This window comes from Acipenser ruthenus, chromosome 2 (genome assembly GCF_902713425.1).
Source record: "Acipenser ruthenus chromosome 2, fAciRut3.2 maternal haplotype, whole genome shotgun sequence".
Lineage (NCBI taxonomy): Eukaryota > Metazoa > Chordata > Actinopteri > Acipenseriformes > Acipenseridae > Acipenser > Acipenser ruthenus.
This window is the reverse complement of record NC_081190.1, coordinates 6,412,826-6,435,000: the sequence shown is the minus strand read 5'-3', so window position 1 is coordinate 6,435,000 and position 22,175 is coordinate 6,412,826. Positions and strand designations below refer to the sequence as shown.

The window sequence follows — 22,175 nt, the reverse complement described above, 5'->3', positions numbered from 1 at the left end:
TCATTCTCCAAACCACCAGGTAAAATACAGCTACATTGGTAAGGAAGTCACAAGCATTTTATTAAGACCAAGGCTCTATACAGCAGTGGAATGCGTACAATAATACCCAAAGAACTAAACACATATTGGAAATATTGTCAACAACAACTAAAATACAAATTCAACTGTTCTACGTTTAGCCATGATATATTGTTTGTTCTCGTATATATATAAGATGACAGACAATATATCATGGCAAAATGTAGAACAGTTGAATTCCAATCAAAATGTATTTATATATGTAGGCCTACTGGAAAATATTTATTTATTTATTTATTTATTTATTTATTTTTTATCGAAATGCTGTTTTATAATTTAAAAAGAAATGAATGACACGGACTCAATAACTTTTTTTTACAGACTTGCCTATATGAGCTTGGGCAAGTTCACAGGAAGTTGCACCATCTTAGAATGAATGGGCAAATAGCCTCGAAGTGGACTAGTTCGGAGCTGGTTTAACCTGGCAGGACTAATTGCAGACAATGACGCCGAAATGACTTTTCCAATTAGCTTGTGGCTGGAGTTTAGTCAGGAGGGCTGTCAGCTTTAGCAATGGGTAATTGCTTTATTGCTCACAAAACCATCATCTATTTAGAACATACGTGCTAATTACTCTAGATGGGTCTCGAAACAGACCATAAATCTATTAGCGCTTACAAGTGCAACTTGAGTTTAATTCTGGAAACTTAAAAAAACTGCAACATATTCAAATGTTTAAGAAAAACACTGCCTGTAAAATAAGCAAACACCAATCTTTTCTTTCTTTCTTTTTACACCAACATTTCTTAATAATCATATTTGACCCTAATCATTATGCACACGCGTCATTTATAGTCGATTACTTTCATATCAAGTCGACATTCTCTTAAATTTGTATACTTATGGGAAAAACAATTTGAGGCTGACAGGATTTAAGTGTGTGCGTGACTATACTGAAGCAAAGTAACCACAATGTAAATGAAAGAACCACCCTGTTGAACACTTACTTTTGGTACTATAGTTAGTTGGAAAAGCGTAGAAAATTATGCGTATCAAAAACACTTACTAGGAATTTTACGTTTTTTGTTTATTCGTGTTTTCTAATTCGGAACAAATTCAAACTTCTTTTTGTTAACGTAATAAAGATACACAATCGCTTCATCCGAAATAAAATGAAAACTCTTAAATGATACGTTGTAGCTCCGTGCTTTCAAACACATATTGATAGACATTGTTATAGACATTTTTATTCAATGAACTGGAATAGAAAAAATAAAAATAATGTATCGATACAATTCACAACTTCCTAGCGGTTTTATGCGTACTATCTATTTATTTTTACACCTGAAGAAGTATAAAATCTTAAATATCTCTTACCTTGATTAACACGGCAAAAACACACCTCTTACAACAGTATTTTTCTTAAAACTGCAGGGAATCCTTTCAAGATTATTTCAGCGGAATATACAACTTAATCGAATAAACATATCTAATAAGAAGCTGTGAATGCCCCTATTATAAATATCTTTAAACAAGGTGAATATGAAAATAAATAAATAAATAAATAAATAAATAACCGAAAACAGAGAATTCAGTAGAACATGTCAGCTTTAAAAACCGTGACAATTGGTTTAAGCACGAGGATCTTATTACTAAACTCGACATAATATTTACATTAATCTTCATATTTAGTTTAAGAGACGTTAGCTTGATGGCAACTATATTCAGATATGGTAGTCAAAGTGGTAATTACACACACACACACACACACACACACACACACACACACACACACACACACACACACACACACACACACACAATAACATTTAAAAATATGGTGCACTATAGTTACTATCTAGCATAATATATACATCTTAAGATCAACGTATTTAAAAAAAAAAACAAGCAGTACACTGAAGCATATTTCTGAATTAAAACTTCATTTTTCAACATGTTAATGTGTTCATGTTATGCAGTGTATACGGATTTAGTAGTTTACAGTTTCTGCATTACTATAGGATACCGGAATTCATATTGTGATTATTGTACAGGACACCGCTGTCCAAGCACCAATCTCGTAAGGATACAGGTATTTGAGATCCACGCTCATTTTTAATTATACGCTCTGCAGGGACATGGACATTTTAGTTTATTTGTGGGATAGTTTTGGCTATGGGTTCACGTTTTTGAATGGAGAGACTGCTTTGAGAGGATACCTTTTTGTCGGAACGCAGAATGGATTTGATCAATGATGAATGACTGAGCATCCTGATGATACCTGCATTTGATAGAATTGCATATTGAATATTCTCCGTGGTGGTAAAAAGAAGCGCTCGATACGTCTGTGTCTGAGGAGATAATACACCGCTACGGAACTACCGAAAAGGGATTTGACTGTACAGTACATTTTTAATACAGTGACCACGCGCTTTACAGTACAGGTCAGTACACTGATAGTGTGTATTCTACAAGATGAGTGAAGTGTTCAAAAGTAATTTCAACTAGAACGCCAACATTGATTTTCCATGTCCGAGCTCCCTCTGGAAGCCAAGGGAGAAATTGTTTCCTGTTACTGTAATATTTTTTTCCTTCTTAAACTTCAGTAGATAGCAGGTGTTTGCGTTGAGTTCTCACAGACCGTACCCTGAACAAGATAACACAAACTGCCTGCCTTATTTACTTTGGATATGACACTAAAACAAATACCAGCAGATTTTTTAATGTACACCGTTTATTAGCGAATGTGACTTAAACAGTTTTGTGTTGAATGTAACATAGGGGACCATTTATGAACAAATTCACATTCGCTAAAACGTGTAGGTGTATCACTAGTTGTCTTACAGCCATATACTGTAAGATTGCGGCTTTTCCAAACGTGTTACTATTAAACTGACCAGCATTTCTTTGAATATAACAAACGAATCTCAAATTAACTGATGATAATAAACACGCACAATGATTGGAGTTCAAATCGTCATACATTACCACTGTAGATGATATATACAATGAAGTTAAAGTTGTGAATGCATGTTTGTATCATTTTTTCCATTTTAATCCAAATTATGCAGACCCTATGCCAAATGTGTAAAATGTATTATTCCATACTGTATGTCCGCCACAAATAAGTCGTAGTTCTTCGTTATAGGCCTAACGTTTCTCAGAACTATAACAGATATGACGTTTGAAATAACGAACATTTTTCTTGTTGTAGTTGAAATGTTGCTTTTAGAACCGAAAGACACATCTTGAGAAGGAACTAGCCGGGAAGACGCACATGTATTTCGCCTGCTGTACAATCATCTTGGAAAAACTGCTGTAAATATAATCGATTAATTAATATTTCTGTCAGAATCAGCAATAGCAATATATAAATAATTGAAAATATGTTGTATTCAATTCATGTATCACAAGGCCATTGAAACGAACTGATTAGTAGACCTATCCTAAATTACTGGAACTGGAATGCATGTTTTGTTACAATAAAACAGTTTATGGTTCTAACATCAGATTACATTTTTTTTAAAAAAAATAATCTTTTAGGGACGTTTTGGGACCAAAAACTTATTTTAGGTAAATAAATACTGCACACAAAGAAATGCAAAATATGCGCAGCTTGATCAGTGTGCTGTACATTTTGTAAACACAACTATTTAGTTAGGGGATTGTCAGAGAAAGCTAATTTTACAAGGATTTATCGGGTACAGTACATAGTGCACTCCAATATTGAAAACTGGATGTGAATGACAGGCCGTGCATCTTAACGAGGGTTCTAGTGGTTATTTAGTTTTAAGTAGGTGTCTTTGTCAGCATGTGTGCAGTGCTGTTGGGGGGGGGGGGGGGGGGGGGGGGGGGATGGAAGCTCAGATGATAACGAGGACGTCGACAGACTACAGCTACAAAGGGGCATGAGTGCATGTTGTGCAGATGAACTTTCTCGAGATGTAGCTCGGCATTTTACAGCGGAGGACCAGGAATCTGAAATGGAGGACAGGACAGATCAAAATGTAGGCCAATGTTGAGGTACCGGTATGTTGGCAAGAAAAAAATAACCAACCACAAACTAACCATCAATTTAAATTACACTTAAACCATTTCCACCAACGATATTAGGTTTCACGTTAAGGAAAACCTAAAGCAGGCCTTCAACCCGCCATAGGCCTATAATAGCAAATACAAACAATACCATTAACCCTGTAATGCCCATTTCTGTATACTCATGCTACAATGCATAGCCAGCCCTCTATATTATTATTTTTAAATCTGCACAAGCCACTTTTTCATATGCAGTACATTATGTGTTGCCGGAAAGAGTAGAACATTTGTTTTGAAGAAATGCAATCTAGTTTCATAAACAAAGTAGCGTTTCCCATTAAAAAAATGCTTGGACATTACATGGTTAATAACACATTTTTATTCAGGAACCGATATTCACTGCATCACCGTACACTCAGGTAGGCCTACACAAAAGACAAGAATTGGCATGACGTTCAAATGAGACAGCTTGCTGTGCAATGATATAATGACCCATGAGCGTGAGATGTGTTGTATACTGTACTTAACAATAAAATAATGTGTATTTGCACACCCTCTCTTAAGTCATATTGTCAATCTGCCGGTGTGGTGTTATTACGTGGTACGCGTTAAAACGTGGTGCGCCGTGTACTGCGCTTGCCCAGGCATGAGCAAATGATTTTAGTTTACAAAACAAGGACGCGTCCATTTGAAAGGGGTGTGACGTACTGAGTTTGGCCCTTAAAGTTATTTTTAATATATATATTTTTTCACAATTCAGCAAATGTATGTGTTTAACTGATGAGCAACAAATTGGGTTATCTAAAATTGTAAACATATTCGATTTTGTGGGTGAACTAAGGTCCTGTTTGTAGTGATTTGTGCAGTAGTTAATCACCACATCGACAGGGTACCATTTTTTGACACCAAATGGGTACAGATACCAAATTCGGACACTGTACCACTTTCTGGCCCTACACTGGTAAGTAGGATATTGATTTGCGAAATACTGTATAACAAAACAACAACACAAAAACAATGACACGCAAACTTTGTTTAAGTTTACAGTAAGGTCCTACATATTTTTAATGACAGCCACAATGAGTCAGTGTCTGAGGCGAGATTTGAACCAGGGACCTTTTGCTTACAAGTCCTTTTCTTTAACCACTGGACCACACAGCCTCCTAAGTATAGTAAAAGGGAAAAGGAGCTGGCATATTTCTTATGAAATTACTATAGAAATTGTACACCAACATATTAGAAATTAACTAATTATTACCGGAGTGATTGCAGTGATTCTAGTGTGAATGTAACTGCACACTTTAACATGCATTGGGCTAAGTCCATAACTAATACATCTAAGCTGTTAGTATATGGTCACAATGCTGATAAAGGGTTAACACACACACACACACACACGCATGCACGCACACACACACACACACACACACACACACACACATTTGCATTCCTATATTTGTGGGGACTTCTCATTGACTCTCACTATGTTTTTATTTACTATTTCTAACTCCAGTCAGACAAAACTCCACACAGGGTGAAAGTCGACCACAACCAAAATATTTTGGCAGTTTTTTTTAAGGCATATTTAGTTCTTAAAAAAGTTGGTTTACAAAGTGGGAACGTCCCCACATTGTTTTTTCAGGAGTTACTATCTCTGTGGGGACATTTTGTCAAATTTTGTTCCGCACATTGATAGTAATACCTGCCCCCCCACACACAGACACACATTCATAGGAGTCCTTAATTATGTTTCTGGCCTGTTACATGGTAAAGCTGCTCTGTCTTTTTCTTTAAATAGAACACATCATTACACATTTCAAAACACAATAGTATTAGTCGTGTTGTACAATCCTGTTACCACCCAAGCTGGTACCCAGAGCCCAGGAGTTGTGTTTATTAGAGAGTGTCACCCGATCAATAATCAGTTTCATCTGGTGGTGAAAATGCTTAATTTACCTTGGCAATTACCTGCTAAAAGAGACACAAGCAACCACTTAGGTAATTCAGGTTAACATAACAAGTTCAATGCAAGTTTAGTATGGCCGGATTGCTGGCACCTGAGTAATCTCAGTACCGATTGCAGAAGTAATATGTGCCATTCACATATAACACATAATACATATTCCATTGCAGTTCAAGTCCACATTGTACTCTGAGCTTAATTAGCCACACTTTAAAAGGTAACACACATGCTACTAGTTAAAACACATGTTTCACAGCTGTTAAGAACAGGTGGCAGCATCAATTAAAAGTAAAACCTGAATCCCCCCCTGGCCACATGATAAAATATAGACGCTTTTTCAAAATCACAAACCTTAAGGTGAAGCCGTCTTCCTTTTCAGCTGTAAACACTCATAAACAATATTTAATTAGCTGCATCATGTACAGTATCTAATCTGCAGATAAAGGGAGATGCCAGTTGGTATATTAAAAAGAAAACAAACACTATCAGCTGGTTTCACAGATCCACATTAGTGCTCCTTCCTTACCTAAAGTAACATTGGATAGTCTAGGATTAGTGCTAATTGGGGGCTGTGAAACCAGCTGTATAGCATGCTGCTATTGTACAATGCAGTAGATATACTATATGGTGCCACAATTTAAAACCATTTGTAAACATACATATGGTTGATGTAGGTCCAGGTAATAGCTGTAATTCTGGATTCACAGCCAGTGAGTTTCCATATTCATCAGTGATCAGTCTACCTATTTCAACCCCAGTATGTCTCTCCATTGCTCTGTGTAGCTGATGCTCCTGAGCCCTCCTCCTCAAGCTGTGCTGTGGTGCTCCCCCTTTGGGGGTGGTGTCCTATGCTCCAGCCCCAGCTACTAAGCGAGGGCCCACACATTCAACCACACACTGCATTTTAGGCATCATTCTTTAAAAAAATACTTGCTAATCCTAGTTAGCAGGTACTTTATACTTATCCCAATGTTTCACTACTGACATTATTTTCTCAAAGAAGTCATGTCTATTTTTCATTCTGTCTAGAAAAGGATACATTTTCTAAGTTCATAGACGTTTTTTCCTAATGTGAATCTTATTATTATTATTATTTTTAATATACATTGTGAATAGATATAACGTAGTTAGCCTTATGTATAATAAGTCATTTTAAAGGCATAGTAGCCTGTTTTGTTATAGGGCTGTTAAATGAAACATATTGTGTACTACCTTTCCATTGGGACCATTTGATTTCAGTCACTTTGGATGCAGTCTGGGGTGCACTTTGTATTATGACAATGGTAATAAACAAATAAAAATAAACATATTTACAGCCAGTTTAACAAAACACTCACACATCGCTCTTCTAAAGTATCACAAGTTCAGTTTGAATCATTTTTTATAATGTTTTTTAACTCTTGTATTGTCAAGATTTCTTCTGAAGACCACAGGTCACAGAAAAAGCCCTGTGATCTGACCACGTCCCGAATCGTTCAGTTTATATGGAAATTGTTAATACCACATTGGAGTCTTCAGAGCTTCAGTGTACCCAAGACTTCAGGGCATCAGTGTATACCCTCTTGTCATAATAATGTCTAACATAACTATTTAATAATGATAATAAGATACAAATAGAAACCACAAACATACATAATAACCTTTATAATGCTATTTCGATATTTTATTCTTCCAGGCTCCAGCGTTAATCCAGTCCAACAAAGTAGCTCTTTATGGAACTTCTACTCAATGAAAGTTTGGTTTTGAAAAGCACCCTGAAGTTTGGATAACACACTTTTCATCTCACCCAAAAGTTTCTAAAGTCAACAGCATTGAAGTTGTTCTAGCCCTTTGTGTTTGTTTCTGTTATGTGATCATGTTTGTGATCATTCTGTTCACATAACAGAGTGGTTAATTCAGTAAAGCGGTAGCTTTTGTATTATTGGGTGGTTATTAAAAGGAATTCAATTTTCACAATTACAAATTACAATATCAAGCTATATCAATATCCTGTGATTACAATAAGCAGTTTACACTGTATACTTATTACATTATTAAATATAAAAAGAGAGATATTTACATTGTACTCAGTTGTGTAGCCCTTCTACTATAGCAATTTCAGATTGCAAGTAATACAGCAACTCAAGTGACTGCAAGCTGGGCCTTTTGGAAATGAGATGTGCTGTCTCAAGAGGGCTGGGAAGATAAGATCCAAAAACATTTTTCTTAAGCCTTAAACAATAATAGTTTTAGTAAAACACGCCTGGGGTATCAAATATTACCACGGTTGTTTAAAGACTCAAGCATTCAATATCCTGCTTCCCAGAACAGAATAAACAGAAATAATTTTGCTTAAACTTCCATTCCTGTGTGAAAGGGGATACCACAGAGAATATTATAACTTCTACATTGTATTGCAGAAGAAAAGCAATTCTCTCAACCAGCTATTGTTTGGTTGTTGAACCGGACAGATTGCTATTGGAATTTTTACACTCTGAAAATCGTGGGCATTGTATTTACAGTTTGGAAAACTCAAGACAGAAATGTAATCTTCTATACGCATTGCTAGAAGGTCACTAGAGAAACAAAGAAAACTGATCAGCAATGTTTAGCCAACTTAACGACCTCCGCTACATGACCCTGAGATGCAAATATGATTTCTGGTTGAAAAATTAGTTCATGATAAATTCCACATTTCATACAAACAGTCTTAGTCATTTCTACATACTGACCATTCATTTACATTGTTGGTCACACACATATAAATACACAATACTCCTTTGAGATTCTTCTGGAATTCATATAACTTGCTGTACTGTTAAACCCTCTTACAGCTCACGTGCAGAGGTCTAGGGAACACAACAGACCAGTAAACCAGAATAAGATATGCATCAGAAAAGGTAAGAGCCAGAGGTAAGGTCAACTACCAAGGTAATGACCAATAATCTGGAACACCAGTAAACAGTGCTCTTATTGTAAACATTTTAAATCTCCTAATTTACTGATTTACAGACTGATTGACCTTTTCAGTGATTCTCTTTCCTTCTGTTTCTCTTTTTTAGAGTTCTACCTGTACCCTGCTGAACTACCGTGTGGTAGCGTCCTGCAATGGAGGGTCCTGATTGGTGAAAGATCTGAGGGTTCTAATGTACAACAAATGGAGTTCCGAGTACTCGGCACGCTAATGTAATAATACACATGGACAGGTAACAATGGTCCAGGAGCCGCTGCTGTCCATTCTTTCTGAATAAGGCAGCCAGTGAAGGTGACTGGCATGCCCCATTACAATAACAAGGCACTGGTATTCTGCAGTTAGGCATTAGTTATGTATTGTTTTCCATGTAATGATCTCATTCCCTGGTCTGTTCATTAACTTTTTAAATACACATGTATCCACCTAGGGCAAATATTAGTCTGGTGGCTTGTTGAAGATGTAGAAACTGACAGACAGTGCTCTGAATAGTAAAAAAGCTCTTACACTAAAGTACATGCCACATGTTTCTTGTTGGGCTTCAAAATCCTTTCTTACATTTGCTGAAGGGTAAAAAAAAAAAGAAATCTGAAATAGTTTTTTCTGGGGTTTCCTGGACAGACCATCTAAAAATAAGTCACTATCTTTTAAATTTTGGATAATGAAGTTTCTATGAAGCCTATACCCTTTAAATATACAAACTAAATACCAAGAAGGCAGTATATATTATACCCCCTTTAGCCATGATTTTTGACCACATTTGTGACCCCAGAGCCTAAGGATATATATTTTTCAGCTTTTTTATTTTATTTGTTCTTATAAATGCCTCTCGCAAACAAGTATTTGAGGAACAGGACTGGGGTAACCTCTTTCAACAATACTGCCCCAGAAGGTATTTACATTATTGTCGGTTAAAATGATGAATGCAGGAATTATCCAGCTACATTTGTACTATAGTATGTGCCATTGCAGTATACAAGGTCGTTTTCCTTGTTTGGTTTTGTACCTCCTGTCTTTGACCTATTGAACGCCAAAACAAACCCACGTATGCCAAAATGTGGCTAGACATTCCAGTCTGTTATGTATGTATACTGAGCATCAAAAGAAACGTATCACTTATATTTGAGCACCAAAAGAAATGAATCACTTATATTTGAGCACCAAAAGAAACAAATCACTTATACTGGAGCATCAAAAGAAACGTATCACTTATATTTGAGCACCAAAAGAAACATATTACCTATATTTGGATAGAATTCACTAGATGTGATCAAAAAATGACAAACTCTGTTTTAGAGCAGGTGCAGTGTCTTTCTATTGTGCAGATTAACAACTGACATCACGAAGATGCTGCAAAATGATCTGTTGATCTTGGGCAGGTGTTGTGACTCTTCGTCTCCCAGTTTGTGGCCTGTCATTGACAGAGTGTGTCTGGTTATACTGTCTCGCCAGGTTTGAAATCGCTGGCTGTGAGCACCCAAGACGGCGAGCACAGCACGCTGCCCTAAGTCCAGCCTCCAACATGCCGATTGCACGAAGGCGCTGCTCTCTTGACATGTGGCATGTTGTTTTATTTTTTTCTGTGATTTTCTTTATTGCGTTTATTCAAGCTTGCAATTCAACAGCTGAAATCACTCCATATCCAGTGTCCAATCAACTGTCTCACTAATTAGGTGATTAAGTACATATGCCTCAGTCACAGTCACTCAAGGGTGTCATGGGCAAGGATGAATGATCGAGTGATTAAAAATAAACCAAAAACATTTCGTCAATGTCCATCATTTATAGACCTTATGTTTTTCGAAAATAAATGTGTTATAATAGTGATAAGTTTCTTTTGATGCTAGGTATATGTATGTATGTATGTATGTATGTATGTATGTATGTATGTATGTATGTATGTATGTATGTATGTATGTATGTATGTATGTATGTATGTATGTATGTATGATTATTATTATTATTTCTTTTAACGATGGAAAGCTGATGACAGGACTCAAAGCCTGGCTCTAAGGGGTATAATGAATTTGTTTGATATGTGTAATAAATGTCCCATGATGTTTGTTGTAAATCTGTTTTCTACTGCTCTTACAACAGACCATAGCTTGTCCTAATATACATTAATACTATAAATGATTCTGCTGTACGTTCCATAAATACAGTAGGAGGACAGCTTTCCTTGAGTGTGGATACCTCGACTGGTTTGAGGAAAAGCTTACGAGACACAAGGCTCATTTCAAAAAGACACAACCACTGAAGTTTTCTCACCTGAAAGGTAACATAAGTTAAATGACCTGAGTTGCAAATCAAATGGGTAGTACAATCAAACTGTGTTCTACAAATGTTCTACACTGGTGAACTGGAGATGGCTGATGTAGATTGGAAGGCTCAAAGTCCAGTCTCATAATAATAATAATAATAATAATAATAATAATAATAATCATCTTGATCAAGAAAAAAAGTTGTGTGCAATTAGCATATGATACACATGAAAGTGTAGAAAGCTTTTTTTTCAAGAAATAAAACAATCAGCTGTTATATATCCTCTACAAATCGACCGATCCCCCAGTATTTTCCCAGTGTTGGTGTACGTTGTTGTCTGTTCTGTCCCCCAGGGCTCTTTCTCTCTGCCGGCTCCCTGATTTGGTATATAAAAGCAGCTCTGAATGATGGATTACTGTGTCATTGCAGCCTGCGAAGGATTAATTTGTTTCATTGATTTCTCTTTAGGCAGAATGCCAGCATTCGCTGCTTCCCACCTTTCCAGGAGACTTCCAGCTGTAATAGACGGTAATAGCCTAAGACAAATCAGCCCCTTCTTGTAAAAATAGCACCAAATAACCCCTGCTCTCGTGAACACTCGAAGATACTGCCTTTATTCCCACAACCACGACAGCATTCATAAATAAAATATAGACCTAGACTTAAACATGGTCATGTAGCCAGCATACTTCTACAGCTTGCTCCCCACCTGCTCTCAGTGCAGACCTTGGATTTTTCAGTGTATATTGTTTACAAGTGCCTAGCACTATAATAAATCACTCACATTTCAGTGCCACATATTTGTTTGAAGAAGATTCGGGTTCTTCACTGAAACAGCATAAAACTTGCTAATTGTGCGACACGTTTCAGAGGCTTTTCCATTTAATGTATTGTATTTTTTTCTCGGATCAGCTGTATTGAACTGTGCCTGAATGAGTGGCCGGGGTAAACAATGCTGAGAGCATGCAAGTTTAACATCAATCGTCACAATTCTCTAATAATGACCTACAGTAGGGGGTTCACGTCTTGAGAGAATGATAATGACTTGATCACTTATTGTGCAAAATATTTACAACAGGTGCGTCCTGATGAATATCAAGTTGCCAAAGTAAAGTATGCAGTTAAACGATACCTGTAGTATATAACCGACTGCACAGTAAAAATATGTCAAAGTGTGCTATTTTTGCCATGTACAGGTTAAATGATCATGTTTATGTTTGCACAGTGTTGACTAGTGGTGACCTATGTCAAAGGTCACAGATGACATATACAATTTTTCTGTGGCCATCAATAAGGCTGACATGCTTCCTAATATAGTATGGAATTCCATGAATACACAGATATCCTCAGGATTCGCCTAGTAGCAGAGGTGACCAGCGGCCAAAGGTTACTGGGTATTGTTTTTTATAATAAAGTCCCCCCGATGACAATTTAAGAAAGCAAACTTGAGACACATAAAAGGCCATGAGTAGGGTGTACATAATGAGGAGTGAAGTCGAAGGTTAAGACTTGGTGGTATCAAGTGGCATTTTATTTCTGTGTTGCTCGATATAATAATCTACCGATCTGTGAACTGAAAGAAAACCCTCGTACACACGCAGTATCTAATTTCAGTGCTGGGCAAGCTTCTGATCTATTCACCTCCATTGATCTTACAATTAAACCATGTTCTAGATGAAGATCATAAGCAACCTGCTTGTTTTACAATTCCACATGATAAATGTGAAGGGTTTGAGGTCACCCTACCAAAGTGTAGCTGAAGTGCCATGCGCATTTAGTGGCGATTAAATATGAATGGCCAAGGTCATACAGGTCATAATGTGCCTTTAGTATAAGTGACCAATGCCGAATTCAAAGGTCAAAGTGGAATGAGTTGTGCTCTGGTGTTAGATGGAACACAGCCAGTTGCTGCATCCTATCGTCTATGATTTATGAGTGTAGATAATACCATGGAAGGCAAGGGAAACACTTCAGCTTTCAAATCCCTTCAGCTTCTGTAAACTCAACATTTATTCATATCAATCAACGTGTCATATTGAATCAGCACTATGTGCTTTTGGAAGAGATTAAAAGGCTTTGTGCTACTACTTCTGCAGGATAAGACTTTCTATTGTGTGGATGCACACACACACACACACACACACTCGCACACACGCACACACACTCACGCATTCTCACAATCACTGTCTTACCTGTGCATGTATAGCCAAGGTCTTTGGACAAAAATCAGCTATTTACTCACTTGGAATCTCTTCAGAAACATACCCTGTGGGCCAGGTTTTCTATAATAATTGGTAAGCATAGTAAATATCAGGTATCATGACAGTGTATACCTGATAATATAAAGGATCTCTTACATATTGCCCCCTGGCCTTTTAAATACTTTAAGAGAGCGAAACACACAGAGACTATGTTCACTCTTAAAGGTGCTTTTCAAAGCCTTTGTTCACAAAGTGATACACACAATGTCAGTATTGAGATCTGCCTAAAGGATCCAAGATGTTTTATAATAAATTATGCTTTTTTGGGGGAATATATATATAATTTATTTCTTAGCAGGCACCCTTATCCAGGGCAACTTACAATTGTTACAAGATATCACATTATTTTTACCCATTTATACAGTTGGGTTTTTACTGGAGCAACCAAGATAAAGTACCTTGATCAAGGGTACAGCAGCAGTGTCCCCCACCTGGGATTGAATCCATGACCCTCTGGTCAAGAGTCCAGAGCCCTAACCACTATATATATATATATATATATATATATATATATATATATATATATATATATATCATCTGAAAAAAGAAAGCTGCAGTGTACTAAAAGGCGCAAAATAAAAAAAAGTAATGTAGGTACAAAAAAATTTGAATAATTGATAAAAAAAAAAAAATTCTTTTGGACTACAAGACATTTTGGACTACAAGTCTTTCTTCAGCTGGATGTAAAAAGCAGTGCTGTAAACAGGTTTGTAGAAGAAGATTAGGTAATTACATGCTTAACACTTATCTCCACCCCAGTTTAAATGATCACTTTTCTCTTTGGGAATATGGACAGTTGCCCAAAGCATTGCACCTGACACAATTCCTCATGGTTCTCAGATGCACCTGTCAGACCTTGTTCTTTAAACTCCTTTTCGACATTCCTGACTACATCTTAAAGTAAAAAACCATTCTGCTCTGTCCTTGTTGTTACAGCACCCATGTGGTTAAAAGCTTCCAGCAAGACGTTTGAACACTGTCCCAAAAGGAAACATGGTCTAGTGCCCACATGTTACCATTAAGGGATATTTTTCTTTAATGGTAATACATTTCACCTTTCCCTTTCTCTTATGTTTTTCCACAAGAGGATCAAAGCATTATAATAAGGTACAAAGAAGAAAGTACATTACCCCCCCCCTTTATTAATTTAATGTTATTCTTTATATAGCATAACTTCACAGAAAAGCGCTCTGTAATTGCAGTGGCAGTGAGGTAGAAACCCTTTTACAATATCCAAACGCTTTGCATCACCCTATAGAATTAACACATTTTGCTTCATAAAGTCGAATGAAACCTGCTGAATAATGTTACATTAATATATTGAATTGCATACCACTTTGTAGTTCTCCATATACTTAATGAAATACTGACAACAATTTAAAATGTGACATTTCAAAATCTAACATGAAATACTGTACTATTATTATTGTTCCCGGTAGACTTTTGCAATATCATTTTGTAGTTTATTTGATTACATGATGTTAAATAAAAGATCTAAATGATGTTCATGTGTATATACATATATATATAAAATGATGTCTCAGTTATGTTTGGCCATAGCTATAGCCTTGCTTATCTTGAAGGTCAGTGGTTAAAATAGTGGTAACTAACGGCAAAGCTTTGTCGTACCTTTTGTGTTGCAAATCGGCATTACAAAGCAATCAAGACTGATTACAACGACAGTGTAATGTCTTTAATGTATGTAAAGAAGAGGGGGTGTTGTGCTGTAATGAAGAACACTAAACAGAGCTTCACTGCAGCCACTTACAACAGGACCCCAGTTTATTGACTCATCCCAAATTCGACCGTCAATTCTGCCACATTTCCATCTGCACCATGAGACCAGTCTGTAAAACTCAATCGCATCTCATTACGTTATCAAACTAAGGTGGCATCCAGATCCATCAGCCGCCTACAATCTACAATCCAATCTGCAGCCTGATAATACACAAAAGTCAAAGATCAAGTATGATCATTATACTTCTGTGAAGAATGCAAACATTGCACTTCACAGAACAGGTCATTTTGACTTTGCAATGTTGCAGATTGAACTATTTAACTGAGCTGTACGAGCTTAGTGTCTGTCTTGTGTTAGATACAATAACTGAGGTGCGTGGATCATGTGTATTCCTTCTACCACTTCTTGAAAGGCGGTTGCTTATCCAAACCAATTTTTTCTTTAAAGATTCATCATAGAGACTGAAAAGGATGCATTCATCATCCACACCAGTAAAACATTTTCACAATATCATGTACACCATGAATCAACAAATCTTTGCTTTAAAATATGATTTTATCAATACGCTGATCAATACTGCAAGTTTGACATCATGTAATTATTATAGCCGCTTGTATCAATAAAACTGTCATGTTCAAACCCAGCAAGTGATTCAAATGGTAAAAAAACTGCTGAAAATGTATCATACCAAGGAGTTACAGCCTTCATTCAATGACCAGTGGTTCCAGGGCATGTGGTTGATTGCTTATCCTTGTAATTCATGTTGCAGGGGTATGTGCTGTTCAGTTACTAGGTAGATATTCTTCTCAAGCATATACAAGGTGATTGAGAAACAATGCATCCTAGTAGAGAAGCATTATTACCAGGCAGTTCGATGGGTCGCGGATTCCATGCAAGATGGCCTCTCCACTCATCAGACTTGACACTCTTGGATTATTATCATTCTTTATTAATTTGTTGGGAGTATCATATTTTGGGGATATATGCAGGTGTCTCTGTCTGTACATCCATCCATCTGCATGTCACACTTACATTTTTTAATGCATCTTGAGAACGCAAGCAGTTATTCCACATAGTGTAAATCAGTTCTTTAAATATGCTTTACCATGATACTAACACCTTGTTTACTAACCAAATGACTGATAGGTCTAAAATACCACGTGTTAATTGCCATTTCTTATTCTCTAGTGTTCTGTACATACTGATGTTATACTGTATGTTGTGATCGTTAACTTTTCATAATCATCATCATCTTTTAATTTTGAATTTATATCCGCGGCAGGTGATGTATGTTACTGACATGGTTGGTTCTTGTGAAGCCACTTTTCCTGAAGTCAGGAACATGCTGAACAGCCGAAAAACAGGACAAAATGATTTAAGCCCAGTATTCTGGACAATTTCCTAGCTAATTGTAACAATTTGTACCAATGACAGAGCACAATTAAAACATGTTATATAATATAGTTTTTTTGTATGGTGTGCAGTTTATTAACAGGCAGGATAATATTGGTTTTTGTTCAGGTATAACATTAGCCACTGCTTGTTACTTAAAATACAGTGTTGCTTAATGCAATGAAACCTTTCATCTAGTTGTAAAATGATTTGTGTTTAGCATTTTTGTTAATTTACTAATATTGCTGCGGGAGAGGATTTAAAGGGTTTTGCCAAAGTTTTGAAATGGCCCCTCATCTTTTTGCAGATGTAAATAAACATATCTAATAGCTGTAAAAATCACACGAACAGCATGCATCATTAAAAAGCACAACCCAGGAGACTAAATATGAAACTCTTTGAATGTTCTATAATATTTGCGCAATAAGTAATCTATTGCCCCTTTGGAGATGTAAGGTGTGGATGGTGGTGGGGATTTGGGTATTGGGGTCAAAATCTCTCCCCCCTGACAAGTACTGTGGGGTCCTTTATGTCTTCTAAGCAGTTAGACAGGTTTCACGATTCACAAGATGCCTCTTTTAACAAGCACTTGGTTCAAATCCCAAGTGATTTTTTTTAAATGTCAACTGAGTTCAATGCATTTCACAAGCCCTATACAACTCAATAGTTACACCAGTAGCAATCACAGTAATACAAATAATAATGATTGCAATAATAGATAACACTTTACATAAGTATATCTAACTAAACGGTAGTTACACTGTAATTGCAATTGTGGTTACTTAGTAATTACAGAGTAATTGCACAACCATCCATGTGTGCAAATAGTCTTAGATGCCAGCAACTGCCAACTCTTAATTTTGTAGTGAAGCATTTTGTTGCATTGTGAAAACACAAGCGTATGCGTAATCACTGTGTTATTACAGTGTAGTTAGAGGCATAGAATCTAAAGTGTTGCCCAGTAATAATTATCATGCCCATTATCTTCTATCTGTCTATATAAAGTCTAAGTGAATATTACGCAACACCTTTATACTGGGGCTGTGTTTCACTGGCATGGTCTCCCTGGAGGAAGAACGTTGCCAATAACAGTTAACACATGAAGTACAAAAGTAACCGCTTTTTTTACAGTTCATCATTCATGTAATTTCTGGCAGCATTTGTGATTACAAACCATGTGATTGACTAAGTAGACATTCTCCAAATGAATTATGAAAGCAGCTCTTTCGAGCCCAGCAGATACTCACTCTTTGCAATAACTCTTCCCATTGGTGCTAAATCAAAACACGTCAAAGTGGGAAGAGTTAATAATAACCTGACGTTTATTATAAATCTGTCAGAAATTAAACGCACGCAGACTCTGTTAGAGCAGCTGATGCACGCGGCGGGAAGCTTTGTGGTTTTCATTTAATGATAAAAATGGACCAAAACCACGTCACCTTCTGGAGAGATATCCAATTCTGCAGCACCCTTTCCAGACACTATAAAACATTGTGAATACTGCAGTTTCAGTACAGTCCAATATTTCTACATGACAGCTGCATTCAGCCACTATAGCACAGCTCAGAAATATGAACACATCTCTAATTCCCATTCTTCTCTTACCCTATATCCTGAGGTTAACAGGTGCTGAGTTCAGATCTGCTGCAAAGGAGCAGCAGGGGTGACTCATAAAAAATCAAAAAAGCTCATGCTTTATTTTAAGGGGTGCCTTTTTTGTGTAATAAACGGTTTGGCTTACTGATATGTTAGCAAATGCTGTGTTATTAGTTACTATATACTGATCTACTTATAAAATAAATAATACAAGGGGGTTCTTTATTGTAATATTTGCAGCCTAGTATTATTATTACTCTACTTTCAAAATGGATCATTCAGGTAAACTTATAAACTGTACAAACATCCCTTTAAACTGTATGGGTAGTCTATATACAGTATGTACTGTAGTATACTGTGTACAAGTTATCTATTAAGATATGCATTTTGGAGAAAACAAATTCTGAGGGCTTTGTTCTATGTTCCACTCAATCATTACATTTATTTAAAAAAATAAACAAAAAAAACCTTTATTTCTTAAAATGACATATAATTGACAATTTCTGCTAAAAACACACAATTAACAGAAATGCAATACTTTCATAGTCATTTAACAGACCAACACAAAGTATATGGATGTAAACAAATGCACTTTCATGGCATATGAGTTGTTTGTGATTTATCCTGATACACATTAATGAGTGAGAGCAAATTTTTAAAACATGTTTAAATGGTGCTGTTGCAACCAACCTAACACTGCTGGTAATTATTCGGAAAGTAGATCAAATAAATGCTTGAATTGATTATCAATGTTTGTCCAAACACCCAGAGCAGGACCACACCTTTACTTCTGTCTACCCATGTTCAGTATACATTTCCACACATAAAGCCATGTTTCAGTAACCCTGGGCTGTAAATAATTCAACAATAAAATTCCTCCTTTCTCTTATTTCACATCAACAGCTTTACGCCTGACAGCAAGTTTAATACCGAGTGACAATGCTTAAATCCACTGGTGTCAAAGGTCACTATTTTTGGCTTGACTGTTGGATGGTTTCTGAAGCTGGACGCTTCTGTGACAACACAGGGTCAGGTGACCTGGATATGTGCTTCCAAGCTGTTCCTGAGGAGTAAATTGCTTGTTGGTAAACAGGCCGGCCAGCAAGCCTCTCCGAAGGGTTTAGGGTTACAATGAGGGAGGAGGAGGCGGTGGAGTGAGAAGCCAAAGGTGAAAGGTGAGGGTGAGCCGTTCTGGGCCTGCTCCCGTGACGAGGCCCTGACTCCTGCCCTTCTGGTCTCGCTCTTGGATGCAGTGCACAGCCGGGCTCCCTGCCAGGGATTCTGCCACTCTGGTGACTCGCTTTACTGAAGTTTGTGCTGGAGGAACTGTCCCCATTCCCAGGCTGTCTGCTGCTGGTCCACTGAAACATACACAAATAAACATTTCTGTTTTATAAGCAGGAGACATGGGCCTGTATTTTTCACTGTGAGCTGATTGTAGTCCATGTAAGACATGGACAATTTGCCCACAGAGGAAAATAAGGCCCATTTACAATTGTAAGTCACCCTGGATAAGGGCATCTGCTAAGAAATAAATAATAATAATTAGACAGAAAAGAGGAATTGGTTAAACTGGTCTTAATAGAGAGCTAGTCTGATTGTTTTCAATTTGAAAGGGACTAACAAGAGTGGTCTTGATGATGTTCTGCATATGGGGCCGGTCAAAATAAGTTTACTGTGTGGGTATACCTGAAGCCAGGGTAATGCAAGTGTGGCTCCTGCATTCTGCATACATGTACGAAGTAAAGTGGTTGAATAGATGACCATGAATTACATAGTAGAGAGCTAAATATACTTTTTTTTAAAGTTTATACGTCGGGGAACCACTGCATAAATTAAACATTATACATATTAAACTTTAGCAGTGTAACATACCAAAGCTTGTAGATGTTATTATTCACAACCTCCTGTGACTGCAGGGAGCTGCAGGAATGTGCCTGCTTGGCTCACAGATTGACAAAGTGTCCAACAACTTTAAAGGGGGTGGGGGAGGGAGGGGGGGGGTTGTGTCCTTGTAGCTATAACTGCCTGTGGGGAATGTAAACAAACTCTGAAGTCTTCAATGTCTTCAAATTCTCCAAACAACACCGTCCCCCCCTTCATATAACCATTGGACTCAAAAAGTGTGAAACAGTGCCGTCCAGCTAGCTGACATAAATCTTTCGCTTTAAGATAATTCTTTGTTTTACAGCTCTTTATTAAATCTGCATCAGCATCCATGTTTGTGTGGGGGAGGTCTCTTCACATGGAAAGATGTTGAGAAAAGATAAACGCTCAGACAAAGAACAGTGTGGGGGTTGGGGTGGCGGTGGATGACGAAAGAGCCCTGGCTGGACTGGCTATACCAAGTACAGTCCTGTCTGTCTCGTGCAATGTCACAGATATTCAGGAAGAGTGTGTATGCTTAGGGAACATATAATATATGCAAAATATAGTACAACCTGATTAGGATGCGATGCAGCCATTGGCAATATCTTTATATCAGATAGTTTGTATCCGATAGTCAGATGGCTTGTATCAGTTAATTTCTATCAGGTGGAAATGACTTCACAATAATAATTAGCTAGACTGTTTAATTATTCTTTTTCACCTGTGTATTACAAAAAATATATTTTCCGGTGCTGTGTTGGATACAAGTTAATTTTCCCCAACTCAAGGCCAGAATGATCAGTAAGCCTGCTTGTGGTAGCCGCTTGTATGGAACAGCACCCTATATAATATTCTATATAGCTATTATATAAATGAAATATATTATTACATTATTCTCCTAATTTTTATTGCTCACATACTTGAATCACTTACTGTACACTTTCATTAGACTGCGCTCAAGTTCACAATGTGCAGTATACGACCACTCTCCCTAACTCTGCTGACGAAGACTGACTGTACTTACCGGGCTACCAGCAGTTTGGGGTCTAGATCTGCATTTGGGCTTTCTCCTCATCTCAGGCAATGTGTTGGGGTAATCTGCATCTCCACTGCACAAGCAGTCTGGAATCAAAGGTGAGCGCAGACAGCTGAAGGCTTGCCTATTTCTGAACCGTTTTCCCCTTGGAATAAGGACTCTGACATTCTCCTCTTGTAGTTTGATTGATGAGCAGCTATTTCCTTGTTTTTCCTTCGCAGACAGAGCACTTGCATCTTGAACTGTTGTACCATCTGAATGATTCTTTCTGTTAAGGTCTGTTTGATCCATGCCATCAAATGGAGAGTTCTTAGGCTGGCTGGAAGGTTGAGAAGACTGGGAATGCAACAAAACCTCTGCTTGGTTCGGAGGGGCCTGGAGATCACCGGTGTGCTTCTGAAATAGCAGGATCAGGTACAGAGTTGAATGCTACAAGCATTAACATTTTTGGGTGTTTTTCATTCTTTATTTCCTGCTCTGCACCTTGCTCTGATCCCTCCAACAAGTCTGACAGTGACAGGGGCCTTTAACATCAACCAGCCAAAGAGTAGACACACATTTAACGTCAATGCTTATTCACCAGCTAACGTCTGAAATCAGGGATACAAAATACAACATTCTGCATTCTTCTTGATGCATAATATTTTTTTTTATATAAGTTAATACGTTAAAGGGTGTCTCTTACTGCTGTAAGAGATGTCATCCTGTGCAGTTTAGGTGAGAGCACCACAAAGCGAAACTGGCTGATCAAACTGTAGTAACAGACACCCCACACTGCATAAGAACTTTTTATAAATCATAAAAAAGGAAGCTGAACTGTACTCATGAACTACTAATAAACATATCAATTGTTGTTTAGTTAACATTAGAAGGATGGCATATTTCCTAAGCAAGGGATGACATCACATTCCAGTACATCGATATATAAGATGAACTAAGGATTTTGACAAATCCGTTCCAGCGATGGTGTATTTCTGATATGTGATTTATAATACAGAATATAGGCCCACAATACATACATTAAGCAATAGGGTCCTGATCCAGGGCATTACTGT

At 37.2% G+C, this 22,175-nt stretch overlaps 1 protein-coding gene and 1 long non-coding RNA gene across 3 annotated transcripts in view; one reads left to right on the top strand and one right to left on the bottom strand.

The window, feature by feature from the left end:
- Window positions 1–4,047: 4,047 nt before the first annotated feature.
- On the top strand, window positions 4,048–13,964 carry LOC117404074 (uncharacterized). 2 transcript variants are annotated; one of them, XR_009307382.1, is made up of 3 exons: window positions 4,057–8,895; window positions 9,058–11,241; window positions 11,697–13,964. It is a non-coding gene; the product is annotated as an uncharacterized LOC117404074 (long non-coding RNA). The 2 variants fall into 2 exon arrangements; XR_004544620.3 differs by lacking the exon at window positions 11,697–13,964 and having other exon boundaries at window positions 4,048–8,895; window positions 9,058–11,037.
- A 3,600-nt stretch (window positions 13,965–17,564) lies between these two features.
- The window catches only part of LOC117404139 (uncharacterized), a 428,486-nt gene continuing 423,875 nt past the window's right edge, over window positions 17,565–22,175 (bottom strand). Inside the window, exons 12-13 of the mRNA XM_058987371.1 lie at window positions 21,109–21,516; window positions 17,565–19,576 (exon numbers count right to left, since the gene is read on the bottom strand). Of these exons, the coding sequence (XP_058843354.1) occupies window positions 19,184–19,576; window positions 21,109–21,516 (801 nt within the window). The 3' untranslated portion in view covers window positions 17,565–19,183. The remainder of the gene's footprint in view (window positions 19,577–21,108; window positions 21,517–22,175) is intronic.